The 22575-nt window shown below is 39.6% G+C and overlaps 1 protein-coding gene across 1 annotated transcript in view; it reads right to left on the bottom strand.

Annotated features, from left to right (window-relative positions):
* Positions 1-14081: 14081 nt before the first annotated feature.
* Positions 14082-22575, bottom strand: part of ATP6V0D2 (ATPase H+ transporting V0 subunit d2) — a 56252-nt gene continuing 47758 nt past the window's right edge. Inside the window, exons 6-8 of the mRNA XM_008001010.3 lie at positions 18010-18186; positions 16758-16832; positions 14082-15490 (exon numbers count right to left, since the gene is read on the bottom strand). Coding sequence (XP_007999201.1) covers positions 15329-15490; positions 16758-16832; positions 18010-18186 — 414 coding nt within the window. The 3' untranslated portion in view covers positions 14082-15328. The remainder of the gene's footprint in view (positions 15491-16757; positions 16833-18009; positions 18187-22575) is intronic.

Below are 22575 nucleotides of genomic sequence, written 5' to 3'. Positions count from 1 at the left end.
GTCTGTGTCTTTTAATTGGGGCTTTTAGCCCATTTACATTTAAGGTTAATATTGTTATGTGTGAATTTGATCCTGTCATTATGATGTTAGCTGGTCATTTTGCCTATTAGTTGATGCAGTTTCTTCATAGCATTGATGGTCTTTACACATACACATCTACAACCATCTGATCTTTGACAAACCTGACAAAAGCAAGAAATGGGGAAAGGATTCCCTATTTAATAAATGGTGTGGAAAACTGGCTAGCCACATGTAGACAGCTGAAACTGGATCCCTTCCTTACATCTTATACAAAAATTAATTCAAGATGGATTAAAGGCTTAAATGTTAGACGTGAAACCACAGAAACCCTAGAAGAAAACCTAGGCAATACTATTCAGGACATAAGCATGGGCAAGGACTTCATGACTAAAACACCATAACCAATGATGACAAAGCCAAAATAGACAAATGGAATCTAATTAAACTAACGAGCTTCTGCACAGCAAAAGAAACTACCATCAGAGTGAACAGGCAACCTACAGAATGGGAGAAAATTTTCACAAATATCCATCTTACAAAGGGCTAATATCCAGAATCCACAAAGAACTTAAACAAATTTATAAGAAAAAAACCCCAATCAAAAAGTGGGCAAAGGATATGAAGAGACACTTCTCAAAAGAAGACATTTATGCAGCCAACAAACACATGAAAAAATGCTCATCATCACTGGTCATCAGAGAAATGCAAATCAAAACGACAATGAGATACCATCTCACACCAGTTAGAATGGCGATCATTAAAAAGTCAGGAAACAACAGATGCTGGAAAGGATGTGGAGAAATAGGAACACTTTTACACTGTTGGTGGGAGTTTAAAGTAGTTCAACCATTGTGGAAGATAGTGTGGCTATTCCTCAAGGATCTAGAACCAGAAATACCATTTGACCCAGCGATCCCATTACTGGGTATATACCCAAGGAATTATAAATCATGCTACCATATGGACACATGCACATATATGTTTATTGAGGCACTATTCACAATAGCAAAAACTTGGAACCAATCCAAATGTCCATCAGTGATAGACTGGATTAAGAAAATGTAGCACATATACACCATGGAATACTATGCAGCCATAAAAAAGGCTGAATTCATGTCCTTTGCAGGGACATGGATGCAGCTGGAAACCGTCATTCCGAGCAAACTCTCACAGGGACAGAATACCAAACACTGCATGTCTTCACTCCTAGGTGGGAATTGAACAATGAGAACACTTGGACACAGGGTGGGGAACATCACACTCTGGGACCTGTTGTGGGGTGGGGGAAATGGGGAGGGATAGCATTAGGAGAAATATCTAATGTAAATGAGGAGTTAATGGGTGCAGCAAACCAACATGGCACATGTATACCTATCTAACAAACCTGCACATTGTGTACATGTACCCTAAAACTTAAAGTACTATTAAAAAAAGAAAAGAAAAATCAATGAAAGTTTGTTTTTTTTTAAAAAAAAGATAATGAAGACATGGTATTCAATTTCCAGATGCATTCAATCCAGTGACTGGGATAGTCACACATGCAAGTCATTCTAATGCCAGTCTGTCTGAAGGGGGTATGAACAGAACATTTATTGAGCACTTTGTGCTAAGCTGTGTACTGCCTGTGCATTTAAACATATTAATATATTAAACATAGTAATTATATTTAACATATTAAACATACTATATAATTTCAATCCTATAGAAATTTCAAGGAATAGATGCAATTATCCCACTTCCATAGATGTGGAAACTGAATCTTAAAAGTTCAGTAACGTGCCTCAAGCCACAAAGTTCTGGAAATTAAAGAAAATGGATTCAAATTCCTCTAACTCTTCTCTTAGACTTGTTTTCTTTTGTGGTGTAGCCAGTTCCTTCCCTCCCTCCCTCCCTCCCCCCCCTCCCTCCCTCCCTTCTTTCCTTCCTTCCTTCCTTCCTTCCTTCCTTCCTTCCTTCCTTCCTTCCTTCCTTCCTTCCTTCCTTCCTTCCTTCCTTCCTCTTTCTTTCTCTCTTTCTTTTCTTTTTTTCATAGTCTCCCTCTGTTGCCCAGGCTGTGATCTCGGCTCACTGCAACCTTTGACTCTGGGGTTCAAGAGATTCTCATGACTCAGCCTCCCGACTAACTGGGATTACAGGTACGCTCCATTATGCCTGGCTAATTATTATTATTGTCACTTTTAGACAAAGCCTCACTCTGCCACCCAGGTTGGACTGCAGTGGCGTGATTTCAACTCACTGCAAACTCCGTCTCCTGGGTTCAAGTGATTCTCCTGCCTCAGCCTCCCGGGTAGCTGGGATTACAGGCACGAGTCACCACATATTTTTAGTAGAGATGGGATTTCACTATGTTGGCCAGGCTTGTCTCGAACTCCTGACCCCAAGTGATCTGCCCACCTGGGTCTCCCAAAGTGCTGGGATTACAGGTGTTAGCCACCGCGCCGGGGCCCCAGTTGATTTCTGAAAGTCGATTTTATTTGTTTCATCCTCAAAAAGAGTCAAAGCATTTATTTCTAAGACCCTCATCAGCCGGGCACTGCCTAGCAGAGTAAAGGCGATCCGTTTTGAAGGGTGGAACAAGAATAGATTAAGAGGGGAAGATCTACTTGGAGGTTGGAAACCTTTTCATTATCCCAAAGAAAGAATATGGAGAATGGAGTTTGCCTCTGAATTTGGCATTTTGACCTTTTAAACTCTCATGCCCATGTATTACCAAAGCAACTAATAGTCTTTGAGGTAGCCCTGTTTTAAAATATTTCTCCATGACTATGAAGTTGGTTCTAGTCAAAGGACTTAAGCACAGATCAAAAGAGCTACAAATAATCACCAGTATGTGTAAAATAACTTTATCTTTTCGGACTTTCCTTAACCTAGGCCAGTATTTCATAGATCTTCCTAACTGTATACATATTACAGTATTAGGACTATTGAACTGGTTTAACCAGGAGGTGTCTCCTTGAAGCACTTCTATTTTGGAATGATGCGTTTAAGAAACTTTTGACAAGATTAGATTTATTGTTTACATGTCTAGGAGGAGCAAGTGTTACTGAGGAAAAAATGCCAGTCCACAGTGAATGCATTTTCACCATTCTTCACCTCAAAAGAAAATTGCACAACTACAGAGGTTTCATAAAACTCTGTGCATTCACGTGGCTTTTGGTCTGTGTTTAGACATGGTTTGTTTCTTAATCTTAACCTATTCCTGAAGAAGTCCATTGTGAAATGTCCGTCCCCACATCCCCAAGGTTTCCACATTTAAGTAAAAATCATTGTTTGAACAGACGTTGGAAATTGTTTGAACAGATGCCTAAATGCTACCTAATAATCAGAAGAGCATATTATGCTTATGTTATAAATATGAAATTCCTAAAACAATTTTTTTCAGACGATCTTATTGTTCTAGCTGAATAGTATCCCATCTGAGAACCTTTCCGTTCTAAATAGGATGAATGATTTGTGGCATGGTGCCTGGTATACAGGCACTAGGTTCAGTAAAATGTCGGGGACTTTGGAATTACCTTAAATGCCATTTGCAGTTGTTTGAAATCATTTTTATTCTTCTCCTTTTTCTTATTTTATTTGTCTTTTTTTCCTTAATACGTCCATTAATTTTTATCACTGAGATGGAATATTGTATGCTTCTGCTTTTTTCTTGCCTTCAACACTTTGAAGGAGAAATAAGATAATTAGTTGAATAAACAAACAGTACATGGCAGAGTAAATCTCCCTTGATAATTCAGTCTAATTTTTCCTCCTTTAATGCACCCCATACTAGAGGAAATTAACCAGTCCTTTAGGTATTCTAGGTTTCTGTGAATTTCAAGATAGATATTAAGTATTTGAACAGAAAGGCAAATTGGATTGAGAATCATTGCGCAGATTTGTTTTAGCAATTAGGGGACACCATGGAACAATCTGTGAATTTACCTGTCCCTAGGGTTTGTCCCTCATAGACCCCTGTATTTGTAGACTATGAGAAGTAGGCTCTATTTAGTTAAGGGGTATATTTCTGTGAACTGGCTTGCCTACTGTCTGATGATGCTGTGCCCAATGTTACTGCAGGCAAAGAATGGTGCTCTGGCTGCTCTCACTCTCAGTGGATGCTGCGCTTGGTGCAGATCCTTGTTTGTTGCAAGGATCAGGTGTGGGTGCTGATGCAGTACTTGCCCCAGCTATACATTTATTCATCCAAAAAATATGTTGGATGCCTACTATGTGCTGAATATTGCAGTATACTCCAGCGATTCATCAGTGAAGGGACAGCAGGGGTCCTTTCTAAAGTGTTGCTCTGTGTTTTCTGAGTGAGGCAGTGACATCTTTTCAAATTAAGTGTCTTCGCCGTTTCCATTTCTGGGCACTAAAATGTCTGCCTTCAGTGAAAATCTATGAATCCATTGGCTTAATTATGTTTTGACATTTCTTTCTGTAATTTGAATCAGAATTTACAGGTAGAAGAATTTGTTCATTTACTCACTAAACAATTATATATTTAGTACTGCCATATATGCCAGACCCTATGCCGAGCATTGAGTAAACAGCAGTGATCAAAAAGATAAGTTCCTTACTTTCACAGTGTGTATTTGGATGGGAAGACCAACACTGCAAAACAAAGAAACAGATACATTTATGATTACAAATTATGATAAGAATTATGAGCTTAAAAAACAGGGTGCTTCGCTGGGAGTGGTAGCTCATGCTTGCAATCCCAACATTTTAAGAGGCTGAGGCAGGAGGATTGCTTGAGGACAAGAGTTTTAGACACCCCAGGCAACATAGTGAGATCCCATCTCCAAAAAGAAAAAAAGAATAGCTAAGTGTGGTGGTATGCACCTGTAGTCTCACTACAGGTACATACCTGATGGGGAGACTGAGGCAGGAGAGTCACTTGAGCGTAGGAGTTTAGGGCTGCAGTGAGCTAAGATCATGCCCCTGGACTCCAACCTGGGAGACAGAGTGAGACTCTGCCTCTAAAACCAAGCAATCAAACAGGGAGCTTTGAGAGAGAATAATATAAGGAACCTCCTTATGATTGGAAGATCTCTTTTAGGAGGTGATATGAGATATTGTCATGTACTGGTGGTTCGCACAATTCCAAAGTTATGGGAGGTGGTCACTGGAGTTGGGCAACCTGGCAATGTGGTGACATTGAAACCTGAAGGGAAGAAAGAGCCAGTCATGTGACAATCCACTGGGAAAAGTCTCTATGTAGAGAGAACATGTATGATGGCCCCAAAATGAGTATCAAAACTAGGTGTACTGGCAACTTCAAAAAAGGCCAGTGAGAATAGGTTAGCAGACAGCAAGAAGCCAATAGGAGAAGAGAATGGAAAGGTAGGCAAAGACTTGACCATTATGGGCCTTGTAAGTCACGGTAAAGTTTTTGAGTTTGCTTCAAATCTAATGAGATACAATGGAGAGTCTTAATAAGAGGGTGACATGGTCTTAGGTTTTTAAAGCTCTCTCAGTTGTAGAAGGAGTAATAGGTTGAAAGAGACAGAATAGAGACAAGTTAGAGGTTTATAGCCCTAATCTCAACAAAAGATGATAAGGATTGGATTTAGGAGATGGGTTAAAGGAATATAATTGGGAGAATTTATTGATGGGTTGCAGATGATAGGTGAGAAAGATTAAGATCTCATAATATAACTTCATTATTTACATTTTAAATTTAAAATCTTAATAAACCAAAGCTTTAATAAGTAGCATTTTAAATAATTTTAAGGTTGAACAATGACAAAATTATTTCCAAATAGAAGTCTCAAATTACACTGAGCATGACATAATCTGGTGCTCAGTAAATAAGCAAATACATATTTAACAAATAACTTGGTAAAGTAAGTAGAATTTTGCCTATTCTAACAACTTATGAAAGTAAATTAACACTACATTATTTTTATCATTTTTACTGATTTCTCAAACATTAGTGAAATAATAAATATTAGGACTGAAAAGGTTTACCTGAAGTGCCTTGGCAGATAGTCACTGGCAAACCCAGAACATTTTTGTTGCTGTTGTACAGGAGGGACTCTTTCTGCTGGGCTGGGTAGTTGGTGAGATGGGAGCCTGAGCTGCTGCTGCTCCCTTTGTCACTACCTGGGGAAAGACAGACAGACAGTTCTTCATGACATTTTTGAAGCCCTGGGTACAGTTCCATGAGCTCTTCAACTTTCCAATGATGCGATGTGATAAATTTACCTTTTGTATTTTAAACTAGTGTGATAGGATTTCTGTCATTTTTTGACAGAATGTATTCTGAGCAAGCAAGGATCTTAGTCTCAACTAGAGGCTATAACTTAAGGAGAAGGGAAAAAATGAAGCCAACATTAAGAATCAGGACACTTGACATCTAGTTTTGACTCTTCTACTCTTAGGTTTTCTGACTTTAGTTTTCTTATTTGGAAAACTAGTATCCATTCTAGCCCTGAAATTCTATATTTCTAAGGATCTATTTTATGTCTGTATTTTAGAATGTTACTTAAATCATACATCTTTTTTTTTTTTTTTTTTTTTTTGGTCTCTTTAGGAAAGATAGAGCTGTAAGGAAATAAAGATGTGTTTCTTAGAAGGCTAAATTGAATAAGAAAACCAAGGAGTATTCAGCTTAATGTACTAAAGTTGTCAGATCAAGATATGACCATAAAAGTAGATTGATTTACTGTAGAAAAATTAATGGGTCATACATGTATGTAAATTTATTTATGGAGATATTATGTTGACATTTAGCTTGGATTTTTTTTGTAAGATAAAGACCTAGCTATAGATAACGTAGAGAATGCTAATCTCTTAGCAACACACAAAACGAATTGTGCTGACCAGGTGGTTTGAGGTCCATAAAAGGTATCATAAAAATATAAAAATGGGCTCTCCTAGTATTGGCTTGTATCTCTTTGAAGAAACCATGGGTTATACATCTGTTCTCTGGCTTGATTAAAACTGTTTCCTTTATTTTCCACATCACTGAGTGCATACAAAATGATAACAGAGGCTGGGTTCAGTGGCCCACACCTGTAATCCCAGCACTTTGGGAGGCCAAGGCAGGAGGATTGTTTGAGGCCAGGATCTCAAGACAAACAAAGCAAGACCCTCTCTCTACCAGAAATTATATATATATAAATTAGCCAAGCATGGTGCACCTGTAGTCCTAGCTACTGAGGAGGCTGAGGTAGGAGGATTAATTGAGCCCAGGAGTTCAAGGCTGCAGTGAGCTATGATCACACCACTACACTCCAGCCTGGGGGACAAAGTGAAACTCTGTCTCTAAAATCAACCAACCAACCAATCAATCAATCAATGTTAAATAAAAATTTAAAAAATAAAATGATAATAGATGTATGCTTCCCTTTGGAAGAGAAGACTGATGTTGGGCCAAGAATACTGGAAGCCACAGACATCCTGAGGCTGCGAAAATGAACGTTTGTACAGCCCTGAAATCCACACAAGGTGCATGTGTGCTTTGACATACTGGCTGAGAAACTCTGGCTTAAAAACGTAAAGGTGACATAGATGTTCCCATTATTTATTTATTTATTTTTTCCCCAAATGAATGCTCAAAAACTCCCTTCCTGGCCAGTCGCGGTGGCTCACGTTTGTAATCCCAACACTTTGGGAGGTCGAGGTGGGCGGATCATGAGGTCAGGAGTTTGAGACCAACCTGGCCAATGTAGTGAAACCCCGTCTCTACTAAAAATACAAAAATACAAAAATTAGCTGGTGGACGTCTGTAATCGCGGCTACTCGGGAGGCTGAGGCAGGAGAATCGCTTGAACCCAGGAGGTAGAGGTTGCAGCGAGCTGAGACTGTGTCACTACACTCCAGCCTAGGCAACAGAGTGAGACTCCATTTCAAAAAACAAACAAACAAACAAACAAACAAAACCTTCCTTCCTTAAATTCTGGCCTTGGATTTGCGTCAGTTGGCAGTGTCATTTAGTCCCTAAAACTTTATATAAGCCTGTAAAGAAATACTCTTGATCTACATAAACTTTATACAATAAGCAGACTACTTCATAATTCCTATTTAATAAAAAGGGAGCTCTTCCTTTGTGTCTGCAACAACCACATTAACAGAATGCCTGAGATGAGGGATCATTATTAAGTATTTGTTGAATTTGAGATGAGCCTTCTTAAAAATATACATAGAGCACTTTGGTAGCTGTGCAGGTGGGTCCTTTGGCTGTCCAGCAAAAGCTGCCATACTGCCTTCTCTTGGTCTGTGAGAGGTTAAATGCTTTGCTTCCACAGTGTCTATGAGTTTAAAGCTAGCATTTGTTTTCTTATTCTGAGTCTATTCTTTATAAATTTAGTGTTTACAATAGTTAAAATTGGTAAAATACGTAGGGAAAACCTAAATAACTTAGGTGGAAAAATGCTAAAGCATTAGCTTGATCTAAAAAGAATGTACTTCTCATTCATATGCTTTTACTTCGTTTTCCTCAGGTAAGTTATCTCTCAAAGCAGGCTACTCTCATGGCTCCAACCCAGAGTGAGTTTAAAAAAAAATCCTACTCCCTGTTGAGGTTTCTTCTGCATTGACTGTTGATTTTGGCTTTATTTATTTTATTTATTTTTTTTTTACAGAGGCGTTCCATTTCTCCTTGCTGCTGCCTTCCCATATTTTAAAATTACTCCTGTCTTGAGTCAATTTATGTTTTCCATGTGGCTTTGGAGGGGTGAGCAGTGTGCCCAGCTGTTTTTGATTTATACACACTCATTCTCTCCACAGTCTTGCCTGAAAATGGCCTCATCAATGCAGGAGAGCAGAGGCTACTTCCTGAACATAAAGATACATGCTTCCCCCTGGGAAATATACTGATTTAAATTTCCACCTGCTCTTCCGGGATTTATAGTATTACTGAGGAGGTTATGCGTCTGTCCTGCTCACTATTTACTCTTCCATTTGGCTTACTTTTATTTGACTTAAGCAATAAAAGTTGACTAAAAAGATAGAAATAATTCATTTCTAGGTGACACGAAGAAATGTGAGAGTACAATTTCCTTCCATTTCACCACAAGTAAAGGCTTAAAAGTAGTTGGGTTTTTTTTTTTTTTTTTTTTTTCCCCATTTGATCATTCAGTCCTGGAGTGTGCTTCAAGAAACATCAGCTGGTCAGCATTTACTTTTATTTTACTTTAGTTTTTATTTTCCTACAACATGATCTCTGCACAATTTTTTAAAAAAAGAAACTCACAAATTTTCACCTACTGTTCTTGCAAAAACCAGTAGCATTGGGTAATGCATTTAATGGATAAGAACATTAATAGTTTTAAGAAGTAGAATATGGATGCTTTGGAGTATAATTTCGATTAGTTATGTAAGCAAACTACTTATGACCTTGGTCTCTTCACCTTCTCCGTGATTGACATGATTGACTTGGTTAGGCAGGTAGGGAGCCCTTCTCCACCTAAGAGGTTGCCTCCATCCTGAAGCTACTTGCTCAGCACAACAGGATGTCCTTCTAAGAGATGGGAAAAGTATGTGTGTACGTATACTTTATTTTTCAAATTAAAATTATTTTCTATTTATTGCTTTCTAACCTGTCATTTCTTCCATTCCCCAACTTATGCAATGGAGGTGTCTATCCTGGACTCTATAGACCTCTATAGAGGTCTATATATAGTTTGCTCATGAATGGATTTTACAGCATCCATAGCCCTTTCATGCATTATGCAAAAATTTTGGGAGGATGTGCAAATGTCTATTATTCTGAAGAAACATATCCATGGATTAAAGTCATTGTTAAGGACTTATTAAATTCTATAAATAAAATAATCTTGATGTTTCATGGAGTTATATCCAGTATAAGACACAGTTAAACTATGAAGTGTTAATTCCCTATGACATAATTTATGTTTGTTTATTTATTTGCATATCTGGATCCTACAGAACTTCCTTATGATCCACCTACTGAAAAGCATTGGGGCTCTGAAGGATTTATTCAGCATATGCAACTGTCATTATACAACCATGGTGAATCCTTGTGTACAAATACATGTTCTAGACACTGGGATCTGGGATTTTGGTCACCCACCCATCCAAGCTGATCTTAATAAATATATTACTGAATTTTTAAAAATCAAATAATGAAGATATTAAATCTGAATTCTAAGTTTGTTTTTTATTTTCAAAATAATCTTTTAATTTTTAAAAATTCCTAATGTTGTAGAAATAACCGGAAATACATTGGTATCCACTCTTACATTTATATGAAAAACAAAATTTAAAACTCAAGTTGAAATAAACCCAAAATGTGAAACAGTGAGCATCTTACACAATGAAATGTACATCTCAGCATTAACAACTAAGTAGCTAAATAGATGCTTTAATTTTTTAAAACCTACAAAAGTAGGATCAGAAAATGTATAAATTATTTAAAATCTAGAATTGCTATTTGCTTAAAAGATAAAGGTAATAATGACATTCACCACTGAAGAGCTTGACTCAGTGTCAGCGAATCTGGTGCTGCCATCTGACCATCGATAAGAGATCCGTCCCACTAGCAAGTACCACCAGTCTCAGGGATACCAGGAGTCTGCTATTGCCGTAGAGCTACTGATGTAGGTTTATATTTTGTCAGTAAGCCTAGCTTTTGAATGGCGTTTGTGGATCTAGTTAGAATGGTAATTCTCAGGGGACAATTCCTTTCTAATATATTGATACTCGCAATGGTCTTTATGTGCATCTTCTTTACTTATTCTGCTTTCATTCCAAATATAACTCTAACCTGGCCTTGCTTACATAAGAAGCCAGATGTCATCCATGTTGAGTAGGGCTGTGATGAGTTGGATTTCAATTACTGACCAAATGTTCAGTAAGTGGTGGAAGTTGAAAACTGCAGCACAGCTGACTGAGGAGAAAGGGGGAGTCAGTGGAAAAGCCAGATGGAATAATGAAGATGCTGGAGAGGGATTACTTAGGTAAAGTAGTTTGGGCATTATTCGAGTTTCCACGTCCTATGTTTGTGCATGTATAAAACTTATACATCTTATGACTATGCAGTCATCCAAGATGACATCAAAACTCTTGGGCTCAGCTATTGTGAGACATAAGGGATGAAATCACTGAGAATAATGCCCTCTGATAATGCCACATATATTCCTCAGCAATTCTTATTCAGTATATATAGTGTATATAAGTACTAGTGATTCCATTTGCTGAAGTGAAGAGAAAATGACTCAAAGTGAATAAAATGAATCATACAACAGGGAGAATTTTGTCTGCTTCTAAGAGTAACTAAGACAAAACAGAATGAAACTGTAATTGCATCTTTACTGTGTCTTGTCTGTGAGATCTAAGAGATCTAAGTGGTAGACTTAAAAATTACTATTAATGAAGCGCCTCAGATCTGATTATCACCAAGACTTTCTTCACTCTACAATTTGTTTTGTTATTTGAGTTGGAGTCTTGCTCTGTCGCCAGGCTGGAGGGCAGTGGTGCGATCTCGGCTCACTGCAACCTCCGCCTCCTGGGTTCAAGGGGTTCTCCTGCCTCAACGCCCGAGCAGCTGGGATTACAGGCGTGTGCCACCACGCCTGGCTAATTTTTGTATTTTTAGTAGAAATGGGATTTCGCCATGTTGGCCAGGCTGATCTCAAATTCCTGACCTCAAGTGATCTGCCCACCTCAGCCTCCCAAAGTTCTGGGAGTACACGAGTGAGCCAGGCCTATAAATATTTCTTTTAGCCTCCCAATGCCCTGTTACACTGTTGCCATGCTGTGGAGGGGATGGGGGGCCCTCCAGGGTGCTTAATGGAATTCTGTCATTGTTCAGTAATACTTAGCTTCTGGGCCAAACTCAAATTCACTATCCCCACCAGCCCTCAGTCAGTGTTCCTTTTTCCTAAAGCATCCGAACAACCAAAATGACTGCATTTCTTCTGAAATGTTCTCCAAATGTCCTGAGAATTGCAGCTGCTACATTTGTATCCCATAGAGCAACACAATTCTGCAACTGCAAAATCTCATTAGAGGACTAGCAAATTCTGCCCTCAGATAGGCTGATAGAGGACCTGTGAACCTCTGAGAGCAATGGATGGGAGCAGAAGGCTGGAGACCCTCAGAATACAGACAGGACTGGCTGCAGACCACCAAGAATTCTGCCTGGAGTTTAATTGGAATATAATGTTCTGACACTAACTGCAGCAGATAGAGGAGGAATTTGAGGGACTGATGAAATGTTCAGGAGGAGAGTAGAGAAGGGATGGTGAGGTGCCTCAGCTTCAGTCACTTAGAACAAGATTTTTTTTTTTTTTTTTTTTTTTGAGACGGAGTCTTGCTGTGTGGCCCGGGCTGGAATGTAGTGGTTCAATCTTGACTTACTGCAACCTCTGCCTCTCAGGCTCAAGCAATCCTCCCACCTCAGCCTCCCGAGTAGCTGGGACTACAGGCATGTGTCACCACATCTGGCTAATTTTTGTGTTTTTAGCAGAGACGGGGTTTTACCATGTTGGCCAGGCTGGTCTCAAATGCCTGACCTCAAGTGATTCACTTGCCTTGGCCTCCCGAAATGCTGGGATTACAGGTGTGAGCCACTGCACCCTGCCCAAGAAATTAGTTTTTGCTTCACTGTTTTCCGTGTTCCATATACAGTACCTGAACTTTTGGGCCTCATTTTGTAAGATGTTTTTCAAAGGTTCATGTTTTCCATTGCAGCCCAGTTCCCTGAGGCATGATGAAGCAGTCAGATCCCTGCTCAGCCACTGAAAAGCTATGAAACTTCAAGGTAAATTCTTCAAATCGCAACGTATATATCCTTATCCGTGCCAGGGGCACACTTTCTACTTGCCCCAAGGGATTAGGGAAGTTCCTTTCTTCTATATTCACATAACGGTTGGACTCTTGGGTGGCTGAGGAAGGGGTTAGAAGGATTGGAATCTTCTGTTTATATCCCGGAAAACAGAATTTAACTTCGGCCTACAGCCTTGTGGCACATTAAGGGCCCTACCCATACCACAGAGAGGTGGGGTGGGAAGGGGATAGTCTGAGAATCACCTTGGAGTTTTTCTTCAAGCTACCCCTTTCCCATTAGTGTCTTTTCTCCCAACCTTTAAGGGAGCCCTAAGCCTTAAATCCATCATCGAAAACCACAAGTTAAAATGAACAACAGAGGTGTCTCTGGGTCCAGGTCCCCCACCGTGAAGGACAGCATCCTGAGCAAGGCAGGAAAGATGCTTTCCAGACCAGGGGCCTTACTTGGTCAGTGGCTGCTTTGGTTCCAGCTGATGGGTCTGCACTAGAGTCCTCCAGGGGGCACCTCAGATACCATCAGGACCCCAGTGTGGGTTGGGCCTCCTGCATAGATGTGAGGCAGGGTGCTTGGCTTTCTTCCTGGTTCTATGAGCCACTACTTTACTGTATGCTTAAAAGTTCCATTGGCTGGGTGTGGTGGCTGTATTCCTAGCACTTTGGGAAGTTGAGGTGGGAGGAATGCCTGAGCCCAGGAGTTTGAGATCAGCCTGGGCAACATGTAGAGACACTATCTCTACCTTAAAAAAGAAAAAGAATTAGCCAGTTGTGGTGGCACACACCTCTAGTTCCAGCTACTTGGGAGGCTGAGAGGTAGGAGGATCACTTGAACCTGCGAGGTTGAGGCTCCAGTGAGCTGTGATCCCACCCCTGCATTCCAGCCTGGGTGATGGAGCAAGACCCTGTTTCAACAACAACAAAAAGTTCCTATCACTAAAATTACTAAAATATTTGACTAAAAAAGCTGGATTTTTGCAGAAAATTCGATTTACTCTTTGTTCTATGCATCTAATTCTAGGTATCAATATTTGTATACTCTCTGTAAATATTCCGATTTGAAGAATTTTCAAATATATACGGGTTTATTTTTTAAAACATAGCAAATGTAGATTTTACATTTAGGAATATCTTTTATATTTAAAGGAAGGACTTGAGCAGTGCTGTGTTGCCTTTGTTTTCCTGGTAGCTCTATGCACCATTGCTACTGAGATTTTAATAGAGAATCCATACCCTGCAAACTGAACTAGCGATTTTTGAATGAGTAAACTGCAATTAAGGAGGTCATTTTCTTCTCATGTAAAGAAGGAAGAAACCACAAGAAAGAGAGATATACCTTTTATTTAGAGAAAGGTGTGAAAAGCAAATTTATTAACAAATTGAACACTGCTTACATCTAGAAGATAGGATTTGGAGTTGTGTTGCTTTCTCAAGCTGATTGGATCAAAGTATATTAGAAAAACAAAATAAGGGGCCAGGTGTGGTGGCTGAACAAGGGGCCTGTAATCCCAGCACTTTGGGAGGCCAAGGAGGGTGGATCATGACATCAGGAGTTCAAGATCAGCCTGGCCAAGATGGTGAAACCCCGGCTCTACTAAAAATACAAAAAATTAGCCGGGTGTGGTGGTGGGTGCCTGTAATCCCAGCTAGTTGGGAGGCTTAGGCAGAGAGTTGCTTGAATCCAGGAGGCAGAGGTTGCAGTGAGCCGAGATCATGCCACTGCACTCCAACCTGGGCGACAGAGTGAAACTCTGTCTCAAAAAAAAAAAAAAAAAAAAAAAGCAAAACAAATAAAAAACACATTCTCCAACAAATGTGAACCATGTTGGCTACATACAGCTTTGGATTTCTGTGAATCTAGGCGAGGAACAGACAGTTAAAATGTCAATGAAGCCCAGCACAGTGGCTCACGCATGTAATCCCAACACTTTGGGAGGCCAAGGGGGATCGTGGATCCCTTGAGCCCAGGAATTCGACACTAGCCTGGGTAATATGTAGAAACCCTGTCTCTACAAAAAATACAAAAATTAGCCTTGTGTGGTGGTGTGCACTTGTAGTCCCAGCTACTTGGGAGGCTGAGAAGTGGGAGGCTCACTTGAGCCTGGGAAGTGGAGGCTGCAGTGAGCTGTGATCACACCACTGCACTGTAGCCTAGGTGACAGACTGAGACCTTGTCTAGAAAAAAATTTAAAAGAGAAAAAGCAAAGGAGACATTCAGTATTTGGACCTGTAGCGAAGCATGGAAAAGCATGAATAAAATACTTTTATTAGGTCCAATTTTTAACATGATCAAACAAGAATAAGAAAAATACCATAGGGTTAATTAAAATTAACCTGTAAGACCCAGTGAAGAATGAGACAGACATGTGGAAACAAGACCTAATGCCACTGAGAATAAGGAAATGCTTTGTTTCAGGGCTGGCTTACTGTGTTTCCATGGATTTGCAGCTCAAGAAGATATAGTGTGGCTTACTTTTGTGTAGTCTAGATAATATAACATAATTTCTTTTATTTTCTTCAATAACTTCCTTTCAACATTTATAATTTTCTGCATTTGAGAACTTCACTTGGGTTATAAAATTGGAATGTAACTGTTGATTTTAGTTCGATGCCTCTGTGAAATACATTCTGCTATCCACACAATATTTCTCATTTCCTGTTCCTTCAGCTTTACATATGCATAAAACACACCGTAGTGGAACTGTCTGTTGAATGCCAGCACATTCATTTGTACCTGAGGAAAGAAAAAAAGTAACACAGATCATCAACTTATTTGGAACATTATGAAATAATATTAAGCTGCCGACTGGCTTGTACATGTGCAGTGCTTATTTGTGTTTAAATAAGCAATCTCTAAATTGGGCCTAATAGAGGAGTATGGTGACAACTCAGAAAGTTCTAAATGGAGAGTGTCACTCTGCAGATAAATGTAGACAATGGAAGTTATTAAAGTAGAATTACAAGAAAAGCTCCAAATTGAAATAGGATAACTTTTACACTGTTAGTGGGAGTGTAAATTAGTTTAACCATTGTGGAACATAGTGTGGCAATTCTTCAAGGATCTAGAACCAACACCACCATTTGGCCCAGCAATCCCGTTACTGGGTATATACCCAAAGGATTATAAATCATTCTATTATAAAGATACATGTGCACATGTTTATTACGGTACTGTTCCTAATAGCAAAGACTTGGAACCAACCCAAATGCCTATCAATGATAGACAGGATAAAGAAAATGTGGCACATATACACAGTGGAATACTATGCAGCCATAAAAAATGATGAGTTCATGTCTTTTGCAGGGACATGAATGAAGCTGGAAACCATCATTCTCAGCACACTAACACAGGAACAGAAAACCAAACACCACACCTTCTCACTCATAAGTGGGAGTTGAACAATGAGAACATATGAGCACAGGGAGGGGAACATCACACACTGGGGCCTGTTGGTGGCAGGGGCAGGGGGGAGCATAGGGGAGGGATAGCATTAGGAGAAATACCTAATGTAGATGATGGGTCGAGGGGTGCAGCAAACCACCATAGCACATGTATACCTATGTAACAAACCTGCACGTTGTGCACATGTATCCCAGAACTTAAAGTATAATAATTTTTTTTTTAAAAAAAGAAACATTATCTAGTATGATTAACCAAAATTTTACACTAAGATTTGTAGCATTTGTAATAATGTTCTTCAGCAAATTCCATGAGGAATGGAATGTACTTCCATTAATTCCTGCAGTTTTTAAGTAAACTCTTTTAGAAGGGGAAAAAAAAGAAAAAAGAAAAGCTCCAAACTTTAGCAGCACTGCTAGCATGAAGATTCCTAGGTGTGTGTGTAACTTTGTAGTAATGATACAGTAATACTGCCTATCAGGCTATGAATGTGCCTAATCAATTGACATGATCAGTTGTAAAAAGAAAATCCAAAGTAAGAAAATATATAAAATCCGCAGTAAAAGAAAAATAAGCTAATAGCATTTTTCACTTGTCATACCTCATGCTCGTAAAACACGTCCTCCAATGTCTTTCCCCCACTGCCACCTACAGCTTCAAATAAAGGTTTGTATACCTTAAAAACAAAAACGTTAATTTTAAATACATTTTCATTTCTTATAAATGTATGTAAGTATATTTTTCCTAGCATTATAGAAATTGTGCACATATTTAAGAAAAAAAAACTATACCAGGAGGACTGAAGGTTTTTTTTTATAGGATTTTGGTCTCCCAAAGAAACAACCAAAAATCCAAATAACAAGAGTGAGGATGAAATTCTAGCCTACTGGCTTGTTTAGGGCTACAAGGCAATTCAACTCTCAGTATACAGTGTTTGAACTCATTTTCTCACTCAGGGTCTTGGGGCTAGCTAGGTACATTATAGAAGCTCAGTGAATGCTCATGATTTGATCGGTATGGGCTCATAGGTTCTTTGAGATGAAAATTGATAAAATTCACATGCGATTTCCAGTGTGGAAGGGGTGGAATGTGGGAGAAATTCAAATTTTCATATTGTGCTAAAGAGTCTCACGCAATTACTTATGAGATGTCACAAAGTTTATGCATTTGCTGACTTTCATCTTTCCTGGAGTGCTTCAGAACCCCACAGGAAAAGATGAGTGTCATTCTAGCCCTGGAAAAGTTACCTGGAGGTTATGTAACTCTGTGCAAGTCAGAGGGAATGGAAGCTGAGCCGACGCGTACAACCTTAAGCTGAGGAGTTTTAGGTGCTCCAAGAGCAACTGGATGCTGGAGTGGGGGAACGACACAAGCAGCTGTCTTTCCTCTCCTGATTTCTGGCCACTCAGCAAGGTGAGTGGAAAAACTAATACATCCATAGCCTTCCTTGCAGTCCACCTAGACGTTCTGTGCCTAACCTTGTTTCCTTAGTGGGTACCTGAAAAGGCTGCTGGATCAGACTATTTTACATAACGTTGATATGAGCTCACATTTCCAGAACACTCCACCAGCCTCCTGAGGGAACTTGCTTTATCAAACACTTCAAAAGGAGTGCTCAGATGACCATTCCCTGGAGATTTAAACAAGTACTTGCTTGGCAGGAACCTTAAAAATTAGCAGCTTGGGCTGGAAACTTAACTTGTCCCTTGCTGAAGCTTGCTTCAGCACTGCTTGCTACCTTACAAATGTTATTACTTCTTTCGAGTGTAAGTGGACATTTGATGTGTGAGCTTCTAAAGCACATGGAAATGAATTAACACAAGGGACTTAGGGAAGCCAGTGTCATCACATACTCCGTAATGATCTGCTACGTTCTTCATCTGGTCAAAGTCTTCTGCTTGAGCCAACAGCCGCAACCCCTCAGGATAGAGCTTGCCGAAGGTTGGATAGAGGGTCTCCCGGTCTTCTTTGCTCAATTCAGTACCAAAGGAGTTAAAAGTGATGATGAAAGCACGTCTGTCGGCCTCAAACTGAATGTGCAAGACAAAAACCAGTAAAATCTAATAAACTGCTAAATGCTATAAACAGACTCTTAACTACACAAATTCATTTCTGAAATGATTTGCTTTCCTTTCTGGATCTATGTCTAATTATACTCCAGACATGTGTTATTAGTGTTCCCCTAGTCTTTTCTTGTAATGGAGTAACTCTGCTTGCCAGAGAAGGATCACACAGCAGCAATGATGACCTATGACTCCTGAAACCCCAGTAAGCTTTATTTCCCGGGCACCCTGCAATGAATTCCTCACGTGTCTCTGTCACATTAGGCCACCAGCGTCGCAAGTGTCTCTTCTATAAAAAGGAGAATAATACCTATTTCTTAGGGTTCATTCAGGGACAGAACCAGGTAATATAAGTGGAAGTGCTTAGAATGATATTTGGAACAAAAAGTGCATGCCATACATGTTAATATCCCTTCCTAGTTGTCAATGTCAGCATAACTTTTTACATAATGAAATTTTGTGCTACCTACCATTTGTTTATACTTTCATGCCTTTGGTTTTCTTTGTTAGTGTCCTAGGTGAGGTATCAATAAATCTAAGACTAGCTAAGAACTATGTGGGGTGGGACAAGTCATGTTTCTCTCAAGAAGTTTTCTTCTTTGTAAGATGCTGGAGTGTGGCTAACGATCTTCAAGATAGGTCAACACATACTCACAGCCTGTCTTCTCTGTGCTGAACACCACTAGGCACCTGGGCTCCCATCCCTCCATCATTACTATTTCATCTGACCCCTCAAGTCTTTCTTGAAATTTCATTTATATTCCTTTGAACTCCATGTTTCTACTGTCTCTTGGTTCTCCTCCTATCGACTCTGGCCATTCCATCTCAGTCTCTTCTTCAGGGACTCCTCCTCTACCTACTGTGGGGGCTTGCCATGGTTTCCTTGGGCTAAGCAGCAATTCTCTAGGTACTCCAAATGTCCATTACTTACCACTTCATTTTGAAATCTGTGCCTGTGTTTCTCCCCACTTCATTGTTCTTTTTTTTTTTCTTTTGAGATTGGGTCTCACTCTCTCATCCAGGCTGGAGTGCAGTGGTAGGTCAGGAGTCACTGCAACCTCAACCTCCCAGGGCTCAGGTGATCCTCCCACTTCAGCCTCCCAAGTGGCAGGGACTACAGGCACGTGACACCATGCCTGGCTAATTTTTCTTGTAGAGATGGGATTTTGCCATAATGCCCAGGCTGGTCATGAACTCCTAGGCTCAAGAAATCCTCCCTCCTGGGCCTTCTAAGTGTTAGGATTACAGGCATGAGCCACCATGCCCAGCCTTTTGTTCCATTTTTAATAGCCAGTGCCTGACACATAAGAAAGTCTTAAGTACTTACTGAATCCAACAGAGTGATGTGTGATCCCCTAATACTTTGAAAATTCTCCAACATTCTCCATAATGTTGCTATTCAAAGCAATATTTTGTGGCTCAGTAGCTTTGACGTCACCTGGAAGCTTGTTAGAAGTGCAGAGTCTCAGGCCACAGTCCAGCCCTACTCAACCAGAATCTGCATTTTCATAGGATTCCCAGGCTATCTGTATGCACATGAAAGCTGAAAAGAATTGCTGTGCTATCCTCTAATCAGCTTTTGACTGGTTAACCGATAACAAAACCCAACTTGCAACAGATTTCACCGGAACTGTTATGTAAGAACAGGTGTTTTCTATCAGGAGAGTGAGAGTTAGTTCCATCTGATCCTTTTGATTGCTCTCATGGAGATTATGGGTGAGCTGAAAAGTAGGGAGTGGCTTTATTTGGAAGCAAAGGCAGCTGTCTCTGGCTACTGAATATAACCAGTCCTGTCAGTAATTTTAGACCTTCTAGGGATAAGAGAAGAAATGCAAGAGGAAGATTTCATGGCAATAAGAAAACTTCAGACAAAAATTAGGGCAGCAAGAGCAACAATGGAGGTAATTGTCCCAGATGTTCTTTAATGTGCTCTCTGATTCTAAAATGTTACGATCTTATAAGAGAATTAGGGCAAGGTAGGCAGCATTGCAGACATGCAAACAGCAGAGGCCAGGTTGGAGGAGGGAGCTGCAGGAAGTAAAACAGGATGTTTTGGAGGAATTGTCATCGCTCAGTCATTGGAAAAGCAATTGGAGAAGTGGGAAGGACAGATAGCTGGGGAGAGAATATGAATACAAGAAGAAAGGGCTTTGGCTGATACAGGTTATCAGAGCCCTCCATCTTCTCACTACCTTCTTGTCCTTGTTACCACTTCTTTCCTTAGCCTACCACACATGTGCTCTCTTCCATAACTCTGCATGCCGAAATCCTCCCTGCATTCGCGTCCCATCAATTGTCATCTTTTTCATAAGAAGTCCTTCCATTTCTTCTCTAATTGGATATGATTCCCTTTGAACCCTGATTACATTCCATTTTCCTTTTATCATAACTGACTATATATCTACCTTACTTTTCTAGTCTAGAGGCTCTTTTGGGTACGTGTGTGTATTATCCTCTTAGGGAAAAAACCCCTCATTTTAGAATTGGAAAAGGACTGTTCTTTGACCATCCCCAAGCAGAGTTTGACACGCATTTGATTAGAGGAGACCGAATGGTCTGGTGTTAGTGTGACTTAGCTCCTGTTTCTTGCAGAGAGTTGGCATGCTGTGTGGTATGGTGTATGTTGGCAGTCCTGTACCTTTCCTTTTACTCTTCCCTATAAAAACATACTCATGTTAAAACTAGACCTTATTTTTTGTTGTTATTGCAAGAGATAGCAATATACTGTTGGGAAGAAGGGCACACCTGGCAGGAGGCAGTAGGCAGAGGTGTCAGTGGCAATGGAAAAGAGTAAAGTGAACTGGAATGGAGCCCAGCCTTATCAGCGCATACACTGACCAGTAGAGATCAAACAAACATATTTTATGCTTGTTTTTCACTTCCCTATTAACCATAAGATTGAAGAGTAGGAGTAAAAGGCAAATATTATACTACAGTGCATTTGCCTTGAACATAAGTCAATTTCTTTTTTTTTCATATGAAGTTATAATCTTGTAATTAGGTCAGATTTTCACATGTAAGCTGAGGTTAATGGTCTCTTCTACCATATTAAGTCTCCGGCCAAATGAGACTAAATGAGAATACACATGGAATTTATAAATAGTAAGTGCTCTATAGTTACAAAAATAAAAGGGAGGTAATTACACGATCGAAAGTATTTATGTAAACTGACAAACACCCTTTGATCATATAATTATAAATGTTTTAACTCCATGCCCTATGTAGCTGATATTTCTATATAAATAAAAATGGTTCAACGGATTTTTATTTTTATTTTTTAGAGACAGGATCTCACTCTGTCGCCCAGCCTGGAGTGAGGTGGTTTATGGCTCACTGTAACCTGGAACTTCTGGGCTGAGGTGATCTTCCCACCTCAGCCTCCTGAGTAGCCAGGACTATAGGTATGTTCCACCAGGCCTGGTTAATTTCTGTATTTTTGTAGAGGTGGGGTTTTGCTATGTTGTCCAGGCTGGTCTCAAACTCCTGGCTTCAAGCAATTCTTCTGCATAGGTCCCCCAAGGTGCTGGGATTGCAGGCATAAACTACCATGCCTAGCTGCATTCTTTTTTAACGCTGTTTGAAACAAACAAACAACGAATCTAATCTGATACCAGGAAGATTGGAAAAGTACAATGAGAACACTGGGCATATCATAATTTGATCATATCATCCCAGTGATAAGCATTTTTCTGATACTATTTTTTTTTACATTACCGAGGATTACAAAGACATAATTCTTACCTATTTCTTACCTATTCAAAGACATAATTCTTACCTTACCTATTTACCGATTTTTATAGTACACAGTATGAGCTTGCTTATGAATTAGCATTTATGTTTATATAAAAGAATTGTGAATGGTGAATTTAATGCAGAGGCACTATGGCACAGTGGATAAGCACATAAGTACCGGAGCCAACTGCCTGCATTCCAATCCTGACTTACTAGCTGTGAGACATAAGGTAAGTTACTAGCCTTTTCTGTGCCTCAGTTGCTCCTTCTGAAAAACAGACACTAGACTACCTATTCTGTGTGGTTTTGAAGTCTAAGTGAATTCATGTATATAAAGCACTCAGCAATAGTGCTATTGTATACCTTTGATAAGGTTATGAGTCTTCATATAACTTTTGTTTCACATATTTCACAGGTAGAAAGTACACAAACCATTTTTAAACCACAAGAATTATGCTGAGTAGAAATTCTACTTTTGAGCCATAGATAATACGGATTCTTATAGTGTGGCTAGTAGCTGAATTTATGAAAAGAAAGGGCAAGGCTTCATAGGGTCACTAGTTACTCACGTTGCATGATTAGCATGACTGAGAGAGACTATTTTTCATTCTGTCATTTACTATG

The sequence above is a fragment of the Chlorocebus sabaeus genome, chromosome 8 (genome assembly GCF_047675955.1).
Source record: "Chlorocebus sabaeus isolate Y175 chromosome 8, mChlSab1.0.hap1, whole genome shotgun sequence".
NCBI lineage: Eukaryota > Metazoa > Chordata > Mammalia > Primates > Cercopithecidae > Chlorocebus > Chlorocebus sabaeus.
The sequence above is the reverse complement of the archived record's forward strand: the minus strand, read 5'-3'. Positions and strand labels throughout refer to the sequence as shown.